Source organism: Eptatretus burgeri, chromosome 6 (genome assembly GCF_056783735.1).
Source record: "Eptatretus burgeri isolate ZD-2024b chromosome 6, Ebu_testis_v1, whole genome shotgun sequence".
NCBI classification, from domain to species: Eukaryota; Metazoa; Chordata; class Myxini; order Myxiniformes; family Myxinidae; genus Eptatretus; species Eptatretus burgeri.
In genome coordinates, this window is record NC_140966.1 from 3,681,903 (window position 1) to 3,705,593 (window position 23,691).

Genomic DNA, 23,691 nt, shown 5'->3' on the forward strand with positions numbered 1-23,691 from the left:
TCATCCACCTCAATGAATTTGGAGTAATAGTCATCCGTTATCAGGTATGTCTTACAATCAAACTGGAACAGGTCTGTCCCAATTTCACTCCATGGTAGATTCGGTGTAGGAGTCGGTTTCAGGGGCTCAGCAGGCAGGCCATTTTGATAGTTTGCACACTTGGAACAGTTCTGAACAGTTTTCTGAATCTTTGTCCGCATTCATGGCGGGCCAGTATAGAACCTCCCTTGCTCGTTGGTTACACTTGACTATTCCGAGATGCGATTCGTGAATCAGACTCAGCAGTGGGGCAGATAAGAGCAATTTTTGAGAGGAATCATGCAAATGATGAGACAAGCATCAAATTTGGCACATTTGTTCTCCAGGGGATTCTAATCAAATCTGCCTGATTGGCCATTTGAAAATCCAAATTTGGAAAAATTTGAAAGAAAGAAAAAAAAAACTTCAAAAAAGTCAAGATCACGAATCAATGTTGGATGCTGGCTGAGATTGGTGAATGTTTCAGAAACATCATCGAAGACGTTCCAAGTCTGCCATGCAGTTTTCTTCCCTTCACCGCGGAAGGCAGACACGACGTCACATCCAGTGAACGCATGGAAGTATGGGATCCCTCGAGCTTTCTCAGGCCCTATTGCAGAAACTACCTCATGAACTGGAATCCATCATGCCTTGGCTCGTTGGCCAAAGGCAATCCACATGTTCTCAAGACCTAGTTCCTGTAAGGATGGCAGTACAGATATTGCTATGACTAGCACGTCCGTGTCATTAGCCTTAATGATAATGGACTTGCTACCATCCGTCGTTGCATCCCTGGCGTGTACAAATATTCGAGTGTCAGCTTCTTCATGACAACATGGAGACACAGCATCCAGTGACTTCCTTGTGTTGCTAATGGCATCTTCTCCTTTTGTGACAATAACTGTGCTTGTCGTCTGTGCTTCACACATCTTTTCCGCAAGGAAGTGAAACAGCTCAGTCTTGTCGCTGTCATCTCGAAGAAAGCTTCTCTAGTTACTTGGGGTCTTACTGGTTCCTGTCACTCATCTTCTGATTCCTTGCCCCCTTTTCGACCTTGCCTCGGACTTCAGACTTGACTTCTTGTACACATCAAACACTACGTCCACCCTCTCGTACCTGGAGCAACATAGGATTCCACCTTTGGGATGATGTCTTCTTTAGCGTAGTCATCAAATATCTTTGAAGTGCGTGGAGGTAGGGCATCGATAAGTGCTGAGCCATCAATGATGACTGCATCTCCCCTTGGTTCTCTGTCTGAGATGTTCACTTGCGCTTCAAAAATTTCAGCCAGCTGTGACTTCAAATATTTTTGAAGTTTTTTTTTTTTTCAAATTTTTCAAAATTTGGATTTTCAAATGGCCAATCAGGCAGATTTGATCAGAAAGCCCTGCAGAACAGAAATGCCAAATTTGATGCTTGTATCATTTTCACGATTGCACGATTTTTCTACTATCTACTACACTACAGCATGCAGAGTCTCAGAGTAGGTGGTACTTTTGTGGGGCCGAGTTTCGGCGACGAGCACGACCGCTAGATGGAGCAGTTGAGTCGGCTCCACCGAACACCCGGAATTTATAGGTTGTCACCCCGGATAACTCCGGAGCCGACGGGTCCCTTATCGGACCGAAGATCGCCAATAGGTCGGCCGCGTGGGACAGGGTCGATTGGCAATTTCAATTTACCTAAATACCCACGTCGTCCAAACTACCGGGGAAGTTCACCCTCGGCGGAGCTCGAGCGGAACGAGCTATTAGCGTGCTCGAACCGTGCGTAACCCGAGCGGATGGTTACCGAGGTCCGTCGGTCCAAATGCACAATTTGCCGTTTCCAAATTTCCCAACCGTGCTAAACCATTAAAGAAAACACAGAAACGAGCTGAAACATTTAACAAGGAATTTATTTATAATGTGGGGGAAGGGAACACACAAAGAGCAGAGTTATCCGACTACAAGATATGAAATGTAAATAATGTACAAGGCACTTAAACAATTGCTACTTATCGACTGGGCCCACAGACATACACGCACACACCCAAAAGAAATGATGGCCGCGGCCTTTATTCGGCCCTTCAGCTCGGGAGGGAAGGTGAGCCGAAGGGGAGAACCTGTCTCGCACCTCTCCGCCTCATGCGGTTTTCGATGATCCGGTTCGGCGGGACTCGAAACCGCAACACAATGCAATGATGGATGCCAGCTGGCGCGAAGGTGGATCAGACAGAACGCCGGCAGGCCAGACGAGATGCCCAAGCGACGAGGCTGACAAGGCGACCAGGCGACGCGACCTTGATGTTCTCCGCACCAGACAGAACACCCCAAAACACTTATTCACCCCTTCTCCAGAGGGGAGGAGCCGCCTGCCATGGACCCGCTCTCGCTCACTGGACAGTTTTAGCGCGCAAAATGCGCTCGTCGCCCCCGTGATTGGCCAAAAGGGGCGACAAGTCCGCTGATTGGATCGGGGGGCGTGGCGGCGCCACGGCGGACCACCCCTCAAACAGGGAGAGTAACATTGTCCTGCGTGGGCTGCGCTCATTGGCCGACTGACGGCAACCTCGCTCGCATCCCCCTGATTGGTCGAGATCCGCCGCAAGGTCTCTCCTTGAACTCCGCCCACCGAGAGCGTTATGGCGTCAGGATGGAGCGAAGTTGTTGTTGTAGTTGTAGTAAATGTAAAAATCCTATCTATAAAATAACTTCGCAGCGCATGCACACTTAATTCCCATTAGACATAGGGGAAAGGGAGCTATCTATCCATATTTACTTATCGAAATAATGGAACTATGGGGACCTGAATGTTGAGTGCTCATGGCTTCCAGATTCGCAACAATATAGCATGATATCTCAAAAAGTTGTGGACAAGTTATGACAAATCTTGGTGGACGAGTTGGTTAGGTGACAAGAACAAGCCGATTCCATTTTTGGTTCAGGTCCGGATCCAGATCCGGCCTCTCAGTGGGATACAGAACGTTTCAGTCTGGCGCAGGGAGGAGGTATGTGCTCTACCGAGTGCCTCCCCGCTCTAGTCTATCATGTCACGTCGTCAGACACTGGAAACCCGTGGAACAAGGTAATAAATAAGAAGATGGCTGAACGTGAATGGAATGAGGATGAATTGACTTATTGGTGACCAGAGCACAGGATGAGGCTCCAATTTGATGAAGGGAATAAAACACAGCACGATATTTGGAAAGCTGTGATGGGCAGAGTGACAGGTGACTTCGTTCTCTGCGTTTTACTTGATGACCTCTCTTGCCTTGGGCGTGGAAGGCACTGGAATTCTGCAGCCAATTATGGCTTGTTCTTGCTCGCCCTGAGAACCGTGCAGTCTTTCATAACAACTGCAAGAAAACCACTTATGTACTGAAACAGCTCATGCAAGCATGTTCTGTGATGGTTGCATTTTTTAATTCGTTTCAAATTGAATTATTACCTCCGCCACCAAAGGTGAAGGAGGTATTGTTTTCACCCCTCTCTGTCTGTTTGTTAATCGCCCACAGGTCACAATTTGAACCGATCGTCATGAAACTTCACCAAGTTGTAGAGGTAGTCTCAACTGAGAAGCCTGTTGATATTTTGGTCAAAGGTCATCTTGAGGTCAAATTTCTAAAATCATTTTTCATCCAAATGACTTGAAAGTTCAACAGGATTTGCAAATTGCAACACTGAATTGGGAAACCAACGATTTGAGGTCAAAAGGTCAAAGGTCAACTAAAGGTTGGACTTTTAAAATCATCTAATTTTTTTTATCTGAAAAATTGTCAATTTACATGCTATTAACTTGAGCATTAAGCAACAATTGCATAGTACATCACTGAATTGGGAAAACAACTATTTTTGAGGTCAAAAGGTCAAAGGTCAACTCAAGGTCAAACTTTTAATATCATCAGTATTTATGTGAAAAATCGTCAATTTACAGACTATTAACTTGAACATTAAGCACGAATTGCATAGTCCATCACTGAATTGGGAAACAAACGATTTGAGGTCAAAAGGTCAAAGGTCAACCAAAGGTCAGACTTTTAAAATCATCCATTTTTTTATCTAAAAAAATCGTCAATTTACATGCTATTAACTTGAGCATTAAGCAACAATTGCATAGTACATCACTGAATTGGGAAACAACTATTTTTGAACTCAAAAGGTCAAAGGTCAACTCGAGGTAAAACTTCTAAAATCATTAGTTTTTTTATTTTTATTTTTGACCTTTTGATCTAAAATCAAAAGGTCAAAATCGAATGAAAATTGAGGATTTTAGAAATACCACCTGAGTTGTTGACCTTTTGTCTATGTTGACCTTTTGACCTCATAAACAATAGGCTTCTTCCTTATGACAAACTCTACCATGTGGTGAAGTTTCGTGAAGGTTGGTTTAAAATTGTGACTTGTAGGCGACAAACAGACAGACAGACAGACAGACAGACAGACAGACAGACAGAATAACAAAATCGACTAACCAATATACTTGAAAAATCTTCCTATTTTGCAACAAACAAACAGACAGAAAGGGGTGAAAACATCACCTCCTTCACCTTCGGTGGCGGAGGTAATAATTGGGGGATTGTTAGCTGGCCCGAAGGGAGAATGTAAGAAACTGGACCTTCCCTGCTTTGCAGGAACAGACATGTCCCAGAGAGGTTTCTCTTCCTTTTCTCAAATTTTTCTTTTCAATTCAGCCTCCCACCCTCGTTCACACCTGATAGACGGCTCAAAGGTAAATATTACAGGTACACACCAGCTGAACAGACACAGATTTTGTGTTTAATAAATGTGGTTTCACATACAGTGGTGGCGGCTCTTACTAACGGAGTATGTTCACGTTGGCCCAACCGCCCAAAAGAGGTCACGAACCGGCTGGACAGGCCTGACGTTCGACTGGACCTCATTCGAGCAGGAATTTGTAATTTGTTCAGGGTGCCGGCGATGACTCGCCTCCACCCATCAAAACACACACCGTGCGATCTTGAACGTCCACTTATGCTAGTAGCCTGGATACCCGGCTTAACGGCCATACGATCAGACGGATGCAACACCGAGCGTGCGATATGCGATATACGTGATCATCGTATGCTACTCTGTAACACTCAATGAAGGCATTTCGAGCCGTTTTCGTTATAATTCCCTCGCGATCACACGTGATGCAGTTTGATCATGTAGTCGGGTAGAGATTGATCATGTAGTCGGGTAGATATTGATAATGTAGTCGGGTAGCGATTGATTTTGTAGTTGGGTAGATATTGATAATGTAGTTGGGTAGATATTGATAATGTAGTCGGGTAGATATTGATAATGTAGTCGGGTAGCGATTGATAATGTCGTCGGGTAGCGATTGATCATGTAGTCGGGTAGGGATTGATCATGCAGTCGGGTAGAGATTTATCATGTAGTCGGGTAGCGATTGATCATGTAGTCGGGTAGAGATTGATCATGTAGTCGGGTCGCGATTGATCATGTAGTCAGGTAGATATTGATAATGTAGTCGGGTAGATATTGATAATGTAGTCGGGTCGAGATTGATAATGTCATCGGGTAGGGATTGATCATGTAGTCGGGTAGATATTGATAATGTAGTCGGGTAGAGATTGATAATGTAGTCGGGTAGCGATTGATCATGTAGTCGGGTAGATATTGATCATGTAGTCGGGTAGATATTGATAATGTAGTCGGGTGGCGATTGATTTTGTAGTTGGGTAGATATTGATAATGTAGTCGGGTAGCGATTGATCATGTAGTCAATCGAGGTTGATCATCTAGTCGGGTAGATATTGATAATGTAGTCGGGTAGCGATTGATCATGTAGTCGGGTAGATATTGATCATGTAGTCGGGTAGATATTGATAATGTAGTCGGGTAGCGATTGATAATGTAGTCGGGTAGCGATTGATCATGTAGTCGGGTAGATATTGATAATGTAGTCGGGTAGCGATTGATCATGTAGTCGGGTAGATATTGATAATGTAGTCGGGTAGCGATTGATTTTGTAGTTGGGTAGATATTGATAATGTAGTCGGGTAGGGATTGATCATGTAGTCAATCGAGGTTGATCATGTAGTCGGGTAGATATTGATAATGTAGTCGGGTAGATATTGATAATGTAGTCGGGTAGCGATTGATAATGTAGTCGGGTAGCGATTGATCATGTAGTCGGGTAGATATTGATAATGTAGTCGGGTAGCGATTGATTTTGTAGTTGGGTAGATATTGATAATGTAGTCGGGTAGCGATTGATCATGTAGTCAATCGAGATTGATCATCTAGTCGGGTAGATATTGATAATGTAGTCGGGTAGATATTGATAATGTAGTCGGGTAGAGATTGATAATGTAGTCGGGTAGCGATTGATCATGTAGTCGGGTAGATATTGATAATGTAGTCGGGTAGCGATTGATTTTGTAGTTGGGTAGATATTGATAATGTAGTCGGGTAGCGATTGATCATGTAGTCAATCGAGATTGATCATCTAGTCGGGTAGATATTGATAATGTAGTTGGGTAGAGATTGATAATGTAGTCGGGTAGATATTGATAATGTAGTTGGGTAGAGATTGATAATGTAGTCGGGTAGAGATTGATAATGTAGTCGGGTAGATATTGATAATGTAGTCGGGTAGAGATTGATAATGTAGTCGGGTAGAGATTGATAATGTAGTCGGGTAGAGATTGATAATGTAGTCGGGTAGAGATTGATAATGTAGTCGGGTAGAGATTGATAATGTAGTCGGGTAGAGATTGATAATGTAGTCGGGTAGAGATTGATAATGTAGTCGGGTTGAGATGTGTCCTTGTTGAAAGGAAAATCATATGAATCTCGTGTCGGAGAAAGCAACATTTACGTGTTTTTGCCAAACAAACCAAGCGAACACAATACAATCGGCATTTGATGAAGGATCCTTAATCCTCTTGTAAATGTCTCCGGTTTAGTGGGCTTTTTATGTCGAGCACACAACGTGTTGAAGTAGATTGGGGAAAAAAAGAGTGCTGCTGATTCTACAGTGCGATCACTGGCGCAGACCCGGTCCGATGTTGGGCGAGGCCGCGAGGGTTCAAGCGACGACACGGAAAACGAAACGTTCTGAGAACTCAACAAATCACTCGACACGCCACGTGACTGCCACGTCATGTGTAAACAGCACACTGCCCAATTACGTCCCTCGATGGGCGTGGTCTGGACCACGTGATCCCCGCCCTGGCGATTCAAAGGCGCGATGTTTTTCTTAATTTCATTTCTTATATTTATTATTTCTACCTGTTCGGTTCTTTCAAGTCGTCAATGTTTGGTTCGTTTCGTTCTTTCGTTTATTTAATTTTGTGCAGTTTCATCACCAACCGAATTTAATGAACATCTTGCTCTTGGAGGGTTTTCAGAGCTATCCCATAATGCCGTGCGCGCCGCCATGTTGGTTGTATCGACTTCCCTGGCAACGACAGCATCAGCAGCCCTTGTTTCTCGCTTGTTTAGCTTGCCAACCAATTTGGCGCCCGAGCAATGCATCATGGGTACTGGAACCCCTCATTGAACTGTACATCAGACTGGAAAGATTATGTGTGGTGCGAATTTGTCGCCAGCAAGCGCCATCTTTGTAGGCCCACTCGTTGCTGATATATTTCGATTCGCGTGATAAATTCTCGAGAGATCTTGAGTATTGAATGTTAATTTTGACTTGAAAGTCAAAGTCCGTGTGAACACTTTCTCACGTAAACGTAATGCAACGCGGGGGGCGGTGAATCATGCTCTGGGCCGAGCAATATGGCGGCCGTGTGCATGGAAAAGGGCCGTGAGGTGGTGACACAATGATGCGTGCAACGTGAAGAGACATAATCCTTCCGGTTTTCCACACAACCCCTCCAGATGAAACCGCACGACTTCCTGACACCGCTCAAAATTCGCACCTCCCATGAGTCATTATTATTATTATTTTTTATTATTGTTTTGGAACTCCGTAATTCCACTTTTGAGATGCGAAACTGCATGATTTATATATATATATATATATTTTTAATTTCTCAACCTCAACCGGAACCTCGTGGTGTTATCTCCCCCTGCTTCGTAACGTGGGCGGAGCTAATAATTTGATTGACGCGCCAGGCAGTTTTGGGCCTAACCGAACGGAGCCGTTTTGGAGCCGACGTTTGGCTAGATTACCAAGCCGATAATACGGTCACCTTGCCTGCAGGGGGTCGTGCAGCTTTTCGATTTGTTAATCGATAGCACGAAACAAGATCATGAGGCGGTGTGTTTTAATTCCGCTTCGAAAGTTTGGTTTTTCACATTTATTTCTGTGATCATTGATTCATATTTAATAAAATATATTTTGCTTCCCTTTCAGATCTGCCGCATGGACGAGGGTCATTTTGAAGCACATGGTGAGCAATCAAACTTCTGGAATGAAATCATACGTTGTAATCCAGATGTCTTCTGAAATGAGAGCGAGAGATGAACCTTCAGAGTTTAGGCTTTATTCCATTTGATTGGAGCCGCTTCTATGGGCACACCGGGGAATACAGGTTCAGCTAGGAGTACATAAGCAGTAACGTATACATGGGCAATTAATCATTGCAGAATAAATTCGCGTAAGCACGGAGTTCGATATAATCTCCATTCTCACCAGTCAATGAGCACCTTCAGTTAACGAGCATCAAGTGAACAGCCGATGTAATGGCAATTCCCCGGGGACCACCACTCGTGCCGCAGAGACCTCCCCTTATACGCGAGACGCACAACATGTGATCCCGCGTCATGTCCCTCAATTCACCTCAATTCACCACATTCTCCTCACCTTTAAAATGTAACTAGGGGCCCATCTTACACACCATGATTGCTTTAGCACTATAGGAGTATACATTTCAAGCAACGCGGACTAATAGGTCTACAGAAGCATACATGCCAAGCAGTGATTATTTTGAGTTGTAGGAGCATGGTAATGAGCATCGATATATGATATAATGGGCATATAGGAGCATGAGCAGCGAGAATGCCGATAATCCCCTTTACAGATTGAGTCGTCGAGGGGGCCTTATTCGTCGACCTCTCCGGGAGTAAACGGCAGTTTCACTTGAGGGAGACTCCCGATCCTCTTGGTGAGCCTCGACTTGTGCCGGGGATGACTCCTCGATCGCTCTCGGGTGGAACGCGGCAGCCCCGTCGCCCGGCGGAGTTCCTGGGGGGGAAATGTCAGAAGGAGAAGTGCCAGAAGGTGGTGTACCTGCGGGAGGAGTACCTGAGGGAGCCAGATGGCGAACCGACACAGTGGTCTCCCTGCCATCCGGGAGCCTGACATGAGCATACTCTGGATTAGTGTCAATGAGTTCGACCCCCTCCACCAGCGGTTCATACTTGCTTTGTCGTACCGGGCGTTTCATGAACACTGTACCGGGATGGGTCAGCCAGTTGGGCACCGTTTGACCGTCAACATAACGTCGTTGGTGAGTAAACATTCGTTCGTGAGGAGTGGCATTGGTGGACGTGCAGAGCAAAGAGCGTATGGAATTCAGAGCGTCGAGAAGGGTAACCTCCCACCGCTCGGGGCCCAGTCCTCTCGATTTCAGCGCCAGAGTTACGGCTTTCCAAATAACTCCATTATACCGTTCCACCTGCCCGTTTCCCTGTGGGTTGTAACCCGTCGTTCGACTAGTTGCTATGCCGAGCTCTAGTAGGAATTGTTTTAGCCCGGCCGACATGAAACACGGCCCTCTGTCTGAATGTATGTACGAAGGTCTCCCAAACATAGCGAAGAGGTCAGAGAGACATTTCACGACAGTGCCCGAGGTCATATCCGAGCACGGAAACGCGAAAGGGAACCTTGAATATTCATCAACAACAGTGAATATGTATCTGTTGTCTGTCTCGGTCGGCAGGGGCCCTTTGAAGTCGATGTTTAGTCTCTCGAAGGGGGAAGTGGCCTTGATCAGTCTGCCAGATGCCGCGCCAAAGAATCTGGGTTTTAGTTCAGCACAAACAGGGCATGAAGCATTCATTTGTTTAATATCTTCAACAGAATAGGGAAGATTTTGTCTGCGTACGAAATGTGCCATCCTGGTTACCCCTGGGTGGCACAGAGACACATGGAGGTCTTGCAAAGCCTGACTGATTGTTGCCGAACTGTAGACCCGAGAGAAGGTATCTGCAGCAGGGTTTTCTTTCCCGGGCCGGTAAACAATGTCGTAACTGTAGCAAGCTAGGTCTATCCGCCATCTCATAATTTTTTCATTCTTAATTTTCCCGTTATTTTTCCCATCAAACATGAATGCCACGGATCGTTGGTCCGTCACGAGCGTGAAGTGGTTTCCCAGTAAATAATGTCTCCATTTCCGCAGCGCTTCAACGATGGCGTACGCTTCCTTCTCTATCGCTCAGTGTCTCTGCTCGCTTCTAGAGAGAGTTCTCGAGAAGAACGCGACCGGCCGCCCAGACTGATTAAGCGTAGCAGCTATGGCGTGATTTGAAGCGTCGGTTTCCACCACGAAGGGCACCGAGCTGTCGATCGATAAAACCACGGACTTACTGATATCATCCTTGAGGTTGTGGAAAGCTCTTACAACAGCGGCATCTGGTGGAAAGTTTTTGCAATGCACTAGGGGATGTATTTTCTCGGAGTATTGCGAAATCCATCTCGCATAGTAAGCGAACATCCCGATCACCCGGCGCATTGTCTGCAAGTCCTGAGGTGGTGGAAGCTCACGGAGCGGGCGCAATCGCTCAGGATCAGGCTTAATTGTGCCGTCGGCTATCGTGTAGCCGAGAAGGTCAATTGACCTTGCCGAGAATACGCATTTCTCGTAGTTGAGAGTCAGATTATATTTTCTAGCAATGCTCAAGAATCTGTCCAGATTCCTATCATGTTCCCCCTGATCCCTACCGCACACTGTGACATTATCCACGTAAACAAAAGTGTCTTTGAGGTTTTCATCTGAGATGATGTCGTCCATAACCCGTTGGAAGCAAGCTACCCCATTCGTGACACCGAAAGGTATTCTCCTGAATTGGTAGAGGCGCCTCCCTGCCTGGAATGCAGTGTAAGGTTTGTCTTCCTCTCGGATGGGAATTTGATGATAGGCGCTTCGCAAGTCGATGGTACTGAATACCTTATAATTGGCCACGCGTTCGACCATCTCATCTATGCGCGGCAGGGGGTAGGCGTCGAGTTGGGTGAAGCGATTGACCGTTTGGGAATAATCGACAACCATTAGTTTCTTATGGTTCTGACTGCTGGTTACTAACACCTGTGCGCGCCATGGCGAATCGCTCGGTTCTATAATTCCTTCTTCCAGTAATCGCTTGGTTTCCGAAGTGATGAAATTCATGTCAGCAGTGGTATATCGCCGCGATTTGATCGCTATCGGTTTGCAGACCGGCGACAAGTTAGCGAACAGCTGGGGGGACGTCACCTCCGCGGTGGTCAACGCATTTAAAATTAGACGAGGCTTGCTTCCTCCAAAGGGTATTTCGACGCTCGTGTGCTGCTTGAGGACATTATGACCCAGAATTACGTCTGCGCACAAATCACGAAGCACCAGTACCCTTACATCCCGATGCGTGTACCCTTTTACGTCCAATTCAACATTGCAGTACCCTCGTACGCGGGATTGTAGTGAGGTGGCGGCCATGCATACCGTATTGTCTGTCGGGTGGATTATCCATTTCCTGCCCTTCACTAGCGAGCTGTTGACGAAACTTTCAGAGCTACCGGTATCAATCATTGCCTCAGCCATATGCCCGTTAATTCGTACGTTTCCCCCGGGGATAGATTAGATTCCCCGGGGAGGCTGCAGTTAATTTATTCTGCGAGTAGAGAGCCGCAGAAGTGGGTTTATTTCTCCTTAGAGTAGATTTACATACCCTGGCATAATGCCCTTTCTTGTCGCAATTCATGCATGTGGCATCTCTGGCGGGACATTTTTGACGAGGATGCCTTTTGTACCCACAAAAGAAGCATTTACCAACCGGAGCAGTTGCTGAGGAGTTTGACGTGGCCTGGGTATCCGGCTCCTCGGGTGTTTCTCCATCCCCTATGTCTGGCTGTGTCTGTGCCAGTGGGGTTCCTTGAGTTCCCACCGTAGCAGCGTTCATTAGCAGCATCGGTGTCCCAAGTGACTCAGATTGCTGCTGAGCCGTATCCATCGCTCGTGCCTGATCGACTACCTTGTCAAGAGTGGGTTGCGCTTTCTCTAGTAAGCGTTGCCGTATGTGGGCTGATCTGAGTCCTTGGATGAATGCCTCCCGTGTGGCTTCCTTTCGGTGTTCCTCGGCGCTTACGGCCCGGAAGCTGCCGTCTTTTCCCAGCTGATTCAGAGCTTGCAGGAACTGATCGATTGTCTCCCCGGCTGCTTGCTTGCGTGTGTTGAGAAGATGTCGTATGTATACCTCGTTCTTGGGCTTCACGTAGAGCGCCTGCAGCACGTCAATCGCTGCTTCGTAAGTGTCGCACTCCGAGAAGAGCCTGTACACGCTGGGCGAGACATGATTCACGAGAGCGGCAAATTTGTCAGCTCCCTCCTCGATGATGGTCAGATAGTGTGAGAAGGAACAGAACCAATGCGACCATTTCATTTCTGCGTCAGTCGCGTTTGGGTCTGCGTCGAACCTCTCTGGTTTGTAGATCTTGTCCATCTTTGGTTGAGAGAGCCGAGAAAATCAAATGGAATAAATTGAAATGAGAGCGAGAGAAGAACCTTCAGAGTTTAGGCTTTATTCCATTTGATTGGAGCCGCTTCTACGGGCACACCGGGGAATACAGGTTCAGCTAGGAGTACATAAGCAGTAACGTATACATGTGCGATTAATCATTGCAGAATAAATTCGCGTAAGCACGGAGTTCGATATAATCTCCATTCTCACCAGTCAATGAGCACCTTCAGTTAACGAGCATCAAGTGAACAGCCGATGTAAATGGCAATGCCCCGGGGACCACCACTCGTGCCGCAGAGACCTCCCCTTATACGCGAGACGCACAACATGTGATCCCGCGTCATGTCCCTCAATTCACCTCAATTCACCACATCTTCGTCTTCGTCTTCGTCTTCGTCTTCGTCTTCGTCTTCGTCTTCGTCTGTACATTTCCGTGTTTGTTTAAACCAGGAAGGGCCATGCTCGTTCTGGTAATCAGTTCCACTACGACCGAGGTCGGCAACCTGCGGCCCGCGAGCTCCTCCCTTGCGGCCCGCGAGCTCCTCCCGTGCGGCCCGCGAAACATTTTTCTGAACCGACGGCAAATTTAACATATGTGGACATATGATTCTTCTACATATATCACAGTCTGTACGTCACAATAAATTATTTTCGCTTCTAGTCCGCTTAACTTGGTCTTAAATATTTTTTTCGTTGTTTCAGATGGCTGAAGGTCTTAAGGTTCAATTTACAATTACATTTGTTATCATTGATTTTAGGTGTGTTTGTTATTTTTTCGGGTTGGGAGGGGGGTGCGGCCCGCGAGGTGGCCTGAATGTGGCCCAGTGGCCCGCGGCCTGTTTTAGGTTGCCGACGCCTGCACTACAACATGATCTGTGCTTTGTTCATTTTATTAATACTCTTTGTGTTTATTAATAATCTCTTCCACACCTGATATTGAAAATCGATCATTGGTGTGAATTGTGATCCCAGCTCGGCACACCTCACCATACAGATTGAACGTGTTACACTTCATGACTATTTGTAAGGATTTATAATGTTCCCACATGATTTGGTGTAGTACCACAGGGTGGAACATCCACCTCACAAACCCCCAAGCCATCAACCCCACCACCTCACAAACCCCCAAGTCATCAATCCCACCACTTCACAAATCCCCAAGTCATCAACCCCACCACTTCACAAACCCCAAAGTCATCAACCCCACCCCCTCACAAACCCCCAAGTCATCAACCCCACCACTTCACAAACCCCCAAGTCATCAACCGCACCACCTCACAAACCCCTTCATCAACCCCACCACCTCACAAACCCCCAAGCCATCAACCCCACCACTTCACAAATCCCCAAGTCATCAACCCCACCACTTCACAAATCCCCAAGTCATCAACCCCACCACTTCACAAACCCCAAAGTCATCAACCCCACCCCTCACAAACCCCCAAGCCATCAACCCCACCCCTCACAAACCCCCAAGTCATCAACCCCACCACTTCACAAACCCCCAAGTCATCAACCCCACCACTTCACAAACCCCAAAGTCATCAACCCCACCCCTCACAAACCCCCAAGTCATCAACCCCACCACTTCACAAACCCCCAAGTCATCAACCCCACCACCCCCCAAACCCCTTCATCAACCCCACCACCTCACAAACCCCCAAGCCATCAACGCCACCACTTCACAAATCCCCAAGTCATCAACCCCACCACTTCACAAATCCCCAAGTCATCAACCCCACCACTTCACAAACCCCAAAGTCATCAACCCCACCCCCTCACAAACCCCCAAGCCATCAACCCCACCCCTCACAAACCCCCAAGTCATCAACCCCACCACTTCACAAACCCCCAAGTCATCAACCCCACCACTTCACAAACCCCAAAGTCATCAACCCCACCCCCTCACAAACCCCAAGTCATCAACCCCACCACTTCACAAACCCCCAAGTCATCAACCCCACCACCTCACAAACCCCCTTCATCAACCCCACCACCTCACAAACCCCCTTCATCAACCCCACCACCTCACAAACCCCCAAGTCATCAACCCCACCACTTCACAAATCCCAAAGTCATCAACCCCACCACTTCACAAATCCCCAAGTCATCAACCCCACCACTTCACAAAGCCCCAAGTCATCAACCCCACCACCTCACAAACCCCCTTCATCAACCCCACCACCTCACAAACCCCCTTCATCAACCCCACCTCCTCACAAACCCCCAAGTCATCAACTTCACATCATCAACCCCACCACCTCACAAACCCCCAAGCCATCAACCCCACCACTTCACAAACCCCCAAGTCATCAACCCCACCACCTCACAAACCCCCAAGTCATCAACCCCACCACCTCACAATCCCCCAAGTCATCAACCCCACCACTTTACAAATCCCCAAGTCATCAACCCCTCCACTTCACAAGTCCCCAAGTTATCAACCCCACCACTTCACAAACCCCCAAGTCATCAACCCCACCACCTCACAAACCCCCTTCATCAACCCCACCACCTCACAAACCCCTTCATCAACCCCACCTCCTCACAAACCCCCAAGTCATCAACTTCACATCATCAACCCCACCACCTCACAAACCCCCAAGTCATCAACCCCACCACCTCACAAACCACCAAGTCATCAACCCCACCACTTCACAAACCCCCAAGTCATCAACCCCACCACCTCACAAACCCCCAAGTCATCAACCCCACCACCTCACAAACCCCCAAGTCATCAACCCCACCCCTCACAAACCCCCAAGTCATCAACCCCACCCTCACAAACCCCCAAGTCATCAACCCCACCCCTCACAAACCCCCAAGTCATCAACCCCACCCCTCACAAACCCCCAAGTCATCAACCCCACCTCACAAACCCCCAAGTCATCAACCCCACCCCTCACAAACCCCCAAGTCATCAACCCCACCACTTCACAAACCCCCAAGTCATCAACTTCACATCATCAACCCCACCACCTCACAAACCCCCAAGTCATCAACCCCACCACCTCACAAACCCCCAAGTCATCAACCCCACCTCTTCACAAACCCCAAGTCATCAACCCCACCTCTTCACAAACCCCCAAGTCATCAACCCCACCCCTCACAAACCCCCAAGTCATCAACCCCACCACCTCACAAACCCCCAAGTCATCAACCCCACCCCTCACAAACCCCCAAGTCATCAACCCCACCCCCTCACAAACCCCCAAGTCATCAACCCCACCCCTCACAAACCCCCAAGTCATCAACCCCACCCCCTCACAAACCCCCAAGTCATCAACCCCACCTCACAAACCCCCAAGTCATCAACCCCACCACCTCACAAACCCCCAAGTCATCAACCCCACATCATCAACCCCACCACCTCACAAACCCCCAAGTCATCAACCCCACCACCTCACAAACCCAAAGTCATCAACCCCACCACTTCACAAACCCCAAGTCATCAACCCCACCACCTCACAAACCCCCAAGTCATCAACCCCACCCCTCACAAACCCCCATCATCAACCCCACATCATCGACCCCACCCCCTCATAAACCCCATAGTCTTAACCTCCCCCTCCCAACTCCCATCTTTGCCCTCCCTCCAAACCCCAACTTTCTGTCCTCCCCTTCCTCATAAAAGCAAAAGGGCTTTTTCAATCATTACTCGCATCAATCTCACTCACAATCAACCGCTCACATCAATCGTTACGTATTTAAAATCGTGTCACCCATCATCATTGGGTTTGATGTTGTTGTCCTTGAAACCTTATTATCATCACTTGTGAATAAACGACGATCTCAGTATTCTGGTGTATTTTGTGTCACTGACAATCTCTAGTATAGCGCCTTGACCACGTTTGATAAAAAATATTCTTCTCTTCCTCTTCCCTTTAAAAGGATAAATAGATAAAGTAAAAAACCCTCTTTTCGTTGTCTTCGACTTGTCACGTATGTCTATTTTCTTCATCCAGAATGTGAATTCCACGTACATGTGACTTACAGTTGCTTTACAAATCATGTACTTGCACATTATTCAGCTTTAAACTTGGACGAAAACAAAAGTTACATCCAACAACCTTCCGTTCTATTTCAACGGCGCTTTGCATAATAAAGTACAGGCCACAGGTTGGAGTTTGTTTGTGTTTTAAGCAATTTTTTTTTGTCCATTTGTCTGTTTGTTAGTTGCAGAATCGAAGATTTTTCAAGTATATTGGTCATTCGATTTTGTTTTTCTGTTGGGTCACCAAAATAGGTGACCCTTATTGTCAGTAATTCTGTCTTTGTTTGTTTGTTCGTTTGTCATCAGCATAATTGGTAGTAAACGTGGGCCGATTTTGACCATACTCGGGTGGTAGGTACATCTTATGACGTAGTGCTTTGGAAATTGTGATGGTTGTTCGGGACGCTTTGGTTCCCTCGCAACAACCAAAAAACCTTCAAAATCGGTACCATTCACGCAAAATCAATTCCGAAAGCCGTTATCCCACGTAAGCTTATGAAATTTGGCATGCATCATCTACAGGTGATGCTCTACCAAATATATTCTGGTTTTTGTGATATATGGAATAGTTTAACCGCAGCGCTCCCTGCAAATGGGGTATGCCCGAAAATTGAAGGCCCCCTAGCGACCAGGTGAGTGCATCGATCCGAATGAAACTTTTCAGGTTCATAGCGCACAATGAGTACTACAACTTTGCCTCAGGGCATATTGACCGATATTGCTTAGGTCAGGGGTCAAAAGGGAAAAAAAATCGATAATATGCGAGAGCTGGAGGTGCCTTCGCGCCAAATGCTACTCCTCCTAGGGTTATGGTCAGATGGTCATGAAAATTCACACTAATCATCTGGAATGCATTGTGCACAAACGATCGAGCCGGATTTTCGATTTATATCTTTGTTCACCCACAGCACCCCCTCAAACTTTCGGGATTACGGATATCAAACCTCATTTTCGGTACTTTTCATTCAAATTGATACCGAGTAGTTATCAGTAGATGGAACTCGATGAGATTTGGTATGCATAATCTTAAGGTGATTCTTTATCCGCTATATGACATCCATTTTAGGTCATCTCTATCATCTCAATAGAGATGACCTAATAAAGCCAGTCTCGAAGTCTATCCGCCCGTCCGTCCGTTCCTCCGTCTACAATCAAACCGAGTGGAGACAAATAACCAATAGTGGAATGGATAGAGGTCGATGAGACCTGCACAACGAAAAACTTTCAAGGTCGTCCAAGGTCGAGGTCAACGTCACGAGACTGTCAAAGTTGCAAAAATCGTCAATTTCAAATCGTATCTCCTCCCTCATTTATCAAGAGAGATCAAATGTTATTAGTGATTCAGATACTATGGACTATTATCTAGAACAACACGAGCCATTTTTTTGAAAACTATTCTCGTTCCGATTTTATAGGCCTTCAAACTTCGCTCCGATTCTTACATGTCCGGTGGTCATCCGGAGGCCGGCGCCAATCTCTGAAGATGCTCCGGGTCCTGCGCAAATTTTTGCATATTTTTGCCCCGTATGGGCCGTTCATAAAGTACATACAAAAATGAGGGGGGTGGGTGGTTTAAAGCCCACATACGGGCTGCGTACAGGGGGTGGGTGGGTGGTACGATGGCTGCATACATACTTTATGAAAGTGGTGTCGGACTACATGAAAGCGTTTCAGAAGATGAAGGTGAGCCTGTTGTCATCGCGAGGGAGAAAAATATCCCCGTTCACAGGAACATTTTCGACGTGATGTTGAATCTGTGGACGTCAATAATTGTTCCATATTACTGTATTTCCATAGTTAATAATTACTGATCCATTTGAGATAAATCTACAGTTCGTTGTAATCTTCAAGTATTGTGATGTGATATGAGACGCATATGGGGGTGGGTGGGTGGTCACTAGCCTACATACAGAGGGGGGTGGGTGGTTTTGAAACCCGGAAGTAGAGCGTACGACGTACGTACTTTATGAACTGCCCCTATTCCAGTCTGGCACAGAGTTACTTTCGACCTCTGGCAGAGACGACCGGCACTCCCGCTCGGGGGTATTTTTTTTTCTATATCTTATAGTTTCCAAATGGTAACCCTCTCAACTTGGGTGTCCGAGGGCCATTGAGCATTCCCGCTGAAAATTCAAAGTACACTAGCTCAAAGACGGTTGAACCGAATCGAATGAATCTTTACATGCTTGTAGACCGTAATGGGTACTACAACTTTGCTCATTTGCATAATGACCTATCTCGAGTAGGTCAGGGGTCAAAGGTCAATAAGTGCATTTTTGGGGTGAAATTACCATTCAAGGCACCCTTGCTCCTACACGGATTAACCGATACAAATGAAAGTTCATAGGTACATAGTACTCAATGAGTACTACAACTTTGCTTCAGGACATATTGACCTATCTCGGCTCGGTCAGGGGTCAAAGGTCAATGAGTGCATTGTTCCGGCAAAATGACCATTCAAAGCCCACTTGCTCATACACAGGTTAACCGATTCGATTGCAATTTCGTAAGTACTTACTTAGTACTGGATTAACTCAGATCAGGGGTCAAAGGTCATCGGATGCTTGACGACCCATGGCTGCCTACCGGCTTGTCTGTCTGTTTGTCTGTCTGTTTATCGCCCACAGGTCACAATTTTAAACCGATCTTCACGAAACTTCACCACATGGTAGAGTTTGTCATGAGCAAGAAGCCGATTGTTTTTGAGGTCAAAAGCTCAACATAGTCCTCAGGTCACCAACTTTGGTGTGATTTCTAAAATCCTCAATTTTCATCCGATTGACAAGAAATTTGAAGAGGAGTTGTATATTTGGTCATTGGATTCAACCACCAATTATTTTTGAGGTCAAATTTGTTGAAGGATTTTGCAAGTACCGTACTCTGCACGACATCTTCTTCTTGTTTCTTTGTTTGTACGCACAGAATTTTAGTGTTTTTCTCCGCAACCGCTTGTCAGATTGAGACAAAATTTTCACCATGGAAGCGACTACTCATGTAGAATGTTTTAATGATAATTATGATGTCATAGGTCACGTGGTGTGGCAGCCATGTTGGAAAAGCCAAAAAACTTTGGACCTCTGTATCTCTGAAACTGCACCAAGGAAGAAAATTAAACTTGGCACATAGCAAGTACTCCACATGGAGAATAAGTGTGATTTTTTTTTTTTATGGTGTCATAGGTACCTTCATTATGACATCATTGCATATGCAGAACGCTACATCTAATCAGTATGAAAATTTTTGAGGGGCGTCTAGGGATAAAATGGTCCACAAAAAAGAATTGATGTCATCGATCACGTGGTTCGGAAGCCATATTTTTTTTATTTTTGTTTTTTTAACCTTCAAAAGCCTTCTTCTCTGAAATGGCTGGACAGATCAAGGGGAAACTTCACACAAATGTTCCCCAAGCCATGGGTGTACAAGTTTGTTCACGAATAATTGAAAGGTTACATGGTTTGGCAGCCATATTGAATTGAAGAAAAAGATTAAATAATGTTTTCTCTGGAACCGCTTAATCAATCGATGTGAAACTACACAATTATGATCTAGTGGTGATGGAGAATAATTTTTTTAATTTCAACTTGATTGGACGCATAGTCTGGCAGGCAGAGTTATTCAAAAAAAATTGTTCTGTGTTCTTTTTAAAATTTATTTATATATTTATTTTTTGAATAAGGTTCACTTAGCTGTCCCTGGATGGGTTTTGAGGGTAGAGGAGTAGCAGCTGAAACCCGAATCCTATCGAAGTTCCTCCTGATGACTTAATCTTTGCTTTTTTTTCTTTTTGGGTTCCTCATGATTACTCTGATGCAGGACTGTACCTATTTGGTCTTCCATTTGATTTGAATTGAATTTATTTTAATCCCATTCTAAAATCAATTGAAGAAAATAAAAAAACGTCATGGGTCAGGTGTCCGATCAAAGCGGGGTTGCATCAAACCGAGACGTCTTGGTACCCGGTCATCACTGCCAGCAGTTATAAAGTGGCAGTTCTTATTATGCCTCTTATTAATTACAAAATATACCACACAACACACCATACAAAACAAGTCCTGGTGAGGGTCTTCAATCTCTGATTGCTCCTTTTTCTTGTTACATTTGGCTTTGCTGTGTCGACAATACAGGGATTAAATTGATGGAATTATTCCACATAAATGTGCTTATTTAAGTATTTGGTACAAAATATTGTGCTGTGTGTAACTTATGTAGACTTGTATTTGGTACTCTGTAGCTGGTGTGAAAGGTTATAGTGATGGTTCAAAACATCAGTAGTCAGGCCAGGTATGGGAGCATGTGCCAGAACAGCGCGTCGCTGCGTCCACTTTCCGCCGGTACTCCAGGGGCCTCCGTCTGGCCTTCCCCCAGGCAGATGCCAGGCCCATCCCCATCTCCTTGAGATGCCGGTCAACCTGCTGCAACCACGAGGCGCGTGGTCGGCCCATTGGCCTCCTCTACTCACGAGACTCCCTCGCTGAGAGAATCTGGTGAGTAGGATCAGCGTCAGGAAAACGAGCCACATGTCCATACAGCCGCAACTGACGCTCACGGACCATGCAGGTAACAAATCTCATCCGAGTCTCTCTCAGCAACCGCTCGTTGGACACAAAATCCGAACAGCGATAGCCAAGGATTCTCCGAAGAGACCTGGTACCAAAGGAATTAAGTCTCCGTCTCAGATCCTTGGTCAGAGTCCAAGTCTCGCATCCATAGCGCAAGACTGGAAGCACCAAGGACCTGAAGACTTGGACTTTCGTCCTCCCACACAGGTACCGGCAGCACCACACCCCATGATCCAATGAATCCATGACTCCCCAGGCCCGACCCAGACGTCTATTGACCTCTGACTCACAGCCAGCAGAGACATGAATATTACTGCCAAGGGAATTGAATCTCTCCACGACCTCAACATCATCACCACAAACAGGCACAGACAGGACAGCGGCAGCCAAAATGTCATTGAAAGCCTGGATCTTAGTTTTGACCCAGGAAACCTGTAATCCCAGCGGCTCTGACTCCTCATTCAGCACCTTGAGGGCCCCCATAAGGATATCTAAAGTCTCTGCAAAGATGACTGCATCATCTGTGAAATCAAGGTCAGAGATCTTGACATTCCAAAACGATGCACCACAGCTTGATCTCTCCGACATCCTCCCCAGAATCCAGTCCACACAAGTGCTGAAAAGTGTGGGGGCCAGTACACATCCCTGACTAACTCCAGCAACAACTGGAAATAAGTCAGAGATTGCACCACCACATCTCTCAGTACCAGAGTAGAGTTCAGACATCAGATTGATCAGTTTTGGTGGCACCCCACGAACACCAAGAATCCTCCAGAGGGCATCCTGATTCACTGAATCAAACACTTTACAGAGATCAACATAGGCTGCAAGCAGCCCCTGCCGAATCTATCGTCTGCATTCGGTGAGGACCCGAAGAGCAAGGATACGGTCAATCGTTGACCTCTTTGGTGTAAAAAAACAAAAACCTAAAAAACCTTTGCTGTGCTCTCCCTTTACGCCATGGTGTAAAAAAACCTCGTTAACCTAAATAAAAAAACTATATAATACAAGGAGTTGTATTATATCAACTTGTAAGTGTTCTGCGCTTGGTGCTTGAAATTGGTCATCATTTCTATGTTTTCTGTGTTTTGTTTCAAAGTTGCCGAAGTGAGGGTTTCCGTCACTTTACTATCTGATTTATATTGTAGTTGGGGTTTGCAACTGCCCCATTATTTGTTTAAACTTTATCATTTCCTTAAAGCTTTCAGGAAGTTCTTGGTATACCGTATTTCAGCTTTGACCACACATGATTTCTCCTCCCTTGAATCGAAGAACGAACAACCAGTTTGCTATTCACGAAATGCTTCTGAGGTTTTGTTATGTTTCTGTTTTTTTTTTTTTTAGCGAAGATTGATATGGAAAAGATTAAAAGTAGGACTCAGGTCGTTAGTGGATCACATTGCTCTTTTGAAGCATGGAGGAGAATATTGACAAATCTACTATATAAATGACAGTCCTTCTGTCTGTGTCTGTCTGTCTGTCTGTCTGTCTTTTTTTTTGTGACGAATAAGCTCCTAGACCAGTGAACCGATCTTGATGAAACTTCACACATATATAGAACTAACATTCAGCTCCAGGATGCGCTAAGTGGCTCTCCATAAAAATGAAAAAATATATATATATATATAAATAAAATAAAATTTCCATTAGAAAAAAAAATGGCTTTTGAATAGTGCGCCGGCATATTAATCATAACAAAAGGCTTCATGGTTAAAAACGCGAGGGTTTTTTGAAATACAAAATGTTCGTATTCGTTGACTTTTTAAACATACACATTCTCCTCCTGTTATTTGAATTCTCGAACTGCACGCGCACGGCAACAGCTAACTGCTGATCGATCTGCTCATGAAAGAGCGAGGCAAGCGGAGTCAGAGAGAGACAGAGAGAGAGACAGACGGACGTCTTACTGCTGATATATCTGCTCATCTACTATATAAATGGTAGTCCTTCTGTCTGTTTGTCTGTCTGTCTCTTTGTTTGTAACCAATAAGCTCCTAGACCAGTGAACCGATCTTGAGGAAGCTTTACACACATATAGACCTAACATTCAGCTCCAGGATGCGCTAAGTGGCTTTCCATAAAAATGAAAATATATATATATATTTTTTTTTTTTTAAAAGAAAAAATTCCATTAAAAAAAAAAGGCTTTCGAATAGTGCGCTGGCGTATTAATCGTAACAAAAGGCTTCCACACATATAGACCTAACATTCAGCTCCAGGATGCGCTAAGTGGCTTTCCATAAAAATGAATATATATATATATATATATATATATATATATATATATATATATATATATATATATATATATATATATTAAAAAAAGGCTTTCGAATAGTGCGCCGGCGTATTAATCGTAACAAAAGGCTTCATGGTTAAAAACTCTAGGGTTTTTTGAAATACAAAATGTTCGTATTTGACTTTTTAAACATACACATTCTCCTCCTGTTATAACAGCTTAGAAACCCGAAACATTATGCCACTGCGAAAGCGAACAAAT

At 45.5% G+C, this 23,691-nt stretch overlaps 1 protein-coding gene across 2 annotated transcripts in view; it reads left to right on the forward strand.

The window, feature by feature from the left end:
• Positions 1 to 8,074: 8,074 nt before the first annotated feature.
• The window catches only part of HIBCH (3-hydroxyisobutyryl-CoA hydrolase), a 52,411-nt gene continuing 36,794 nt past the window's right edge, over positions 8,075 to 23,691 (forward strand). For both annotated transcript variants that reach the window (XM_085883726.1, XM_085883727.1), the window contains exons 1-2: positions 8,075 to 8,244; positions 8,341 to 8,377. In XM_085883726.1, the coding sequence (XP_085739852.1) occupies positions 8,237 to 8,244; positions 8,341 to 8,377 (45 nt within the window). In that variant the 5' untranslated portion in view covers positions 8,075 to 8,236. The remainder of the gene's footprint in view (positions 8,245 to 8,340; positions 8,378 to 23,691) is intronic.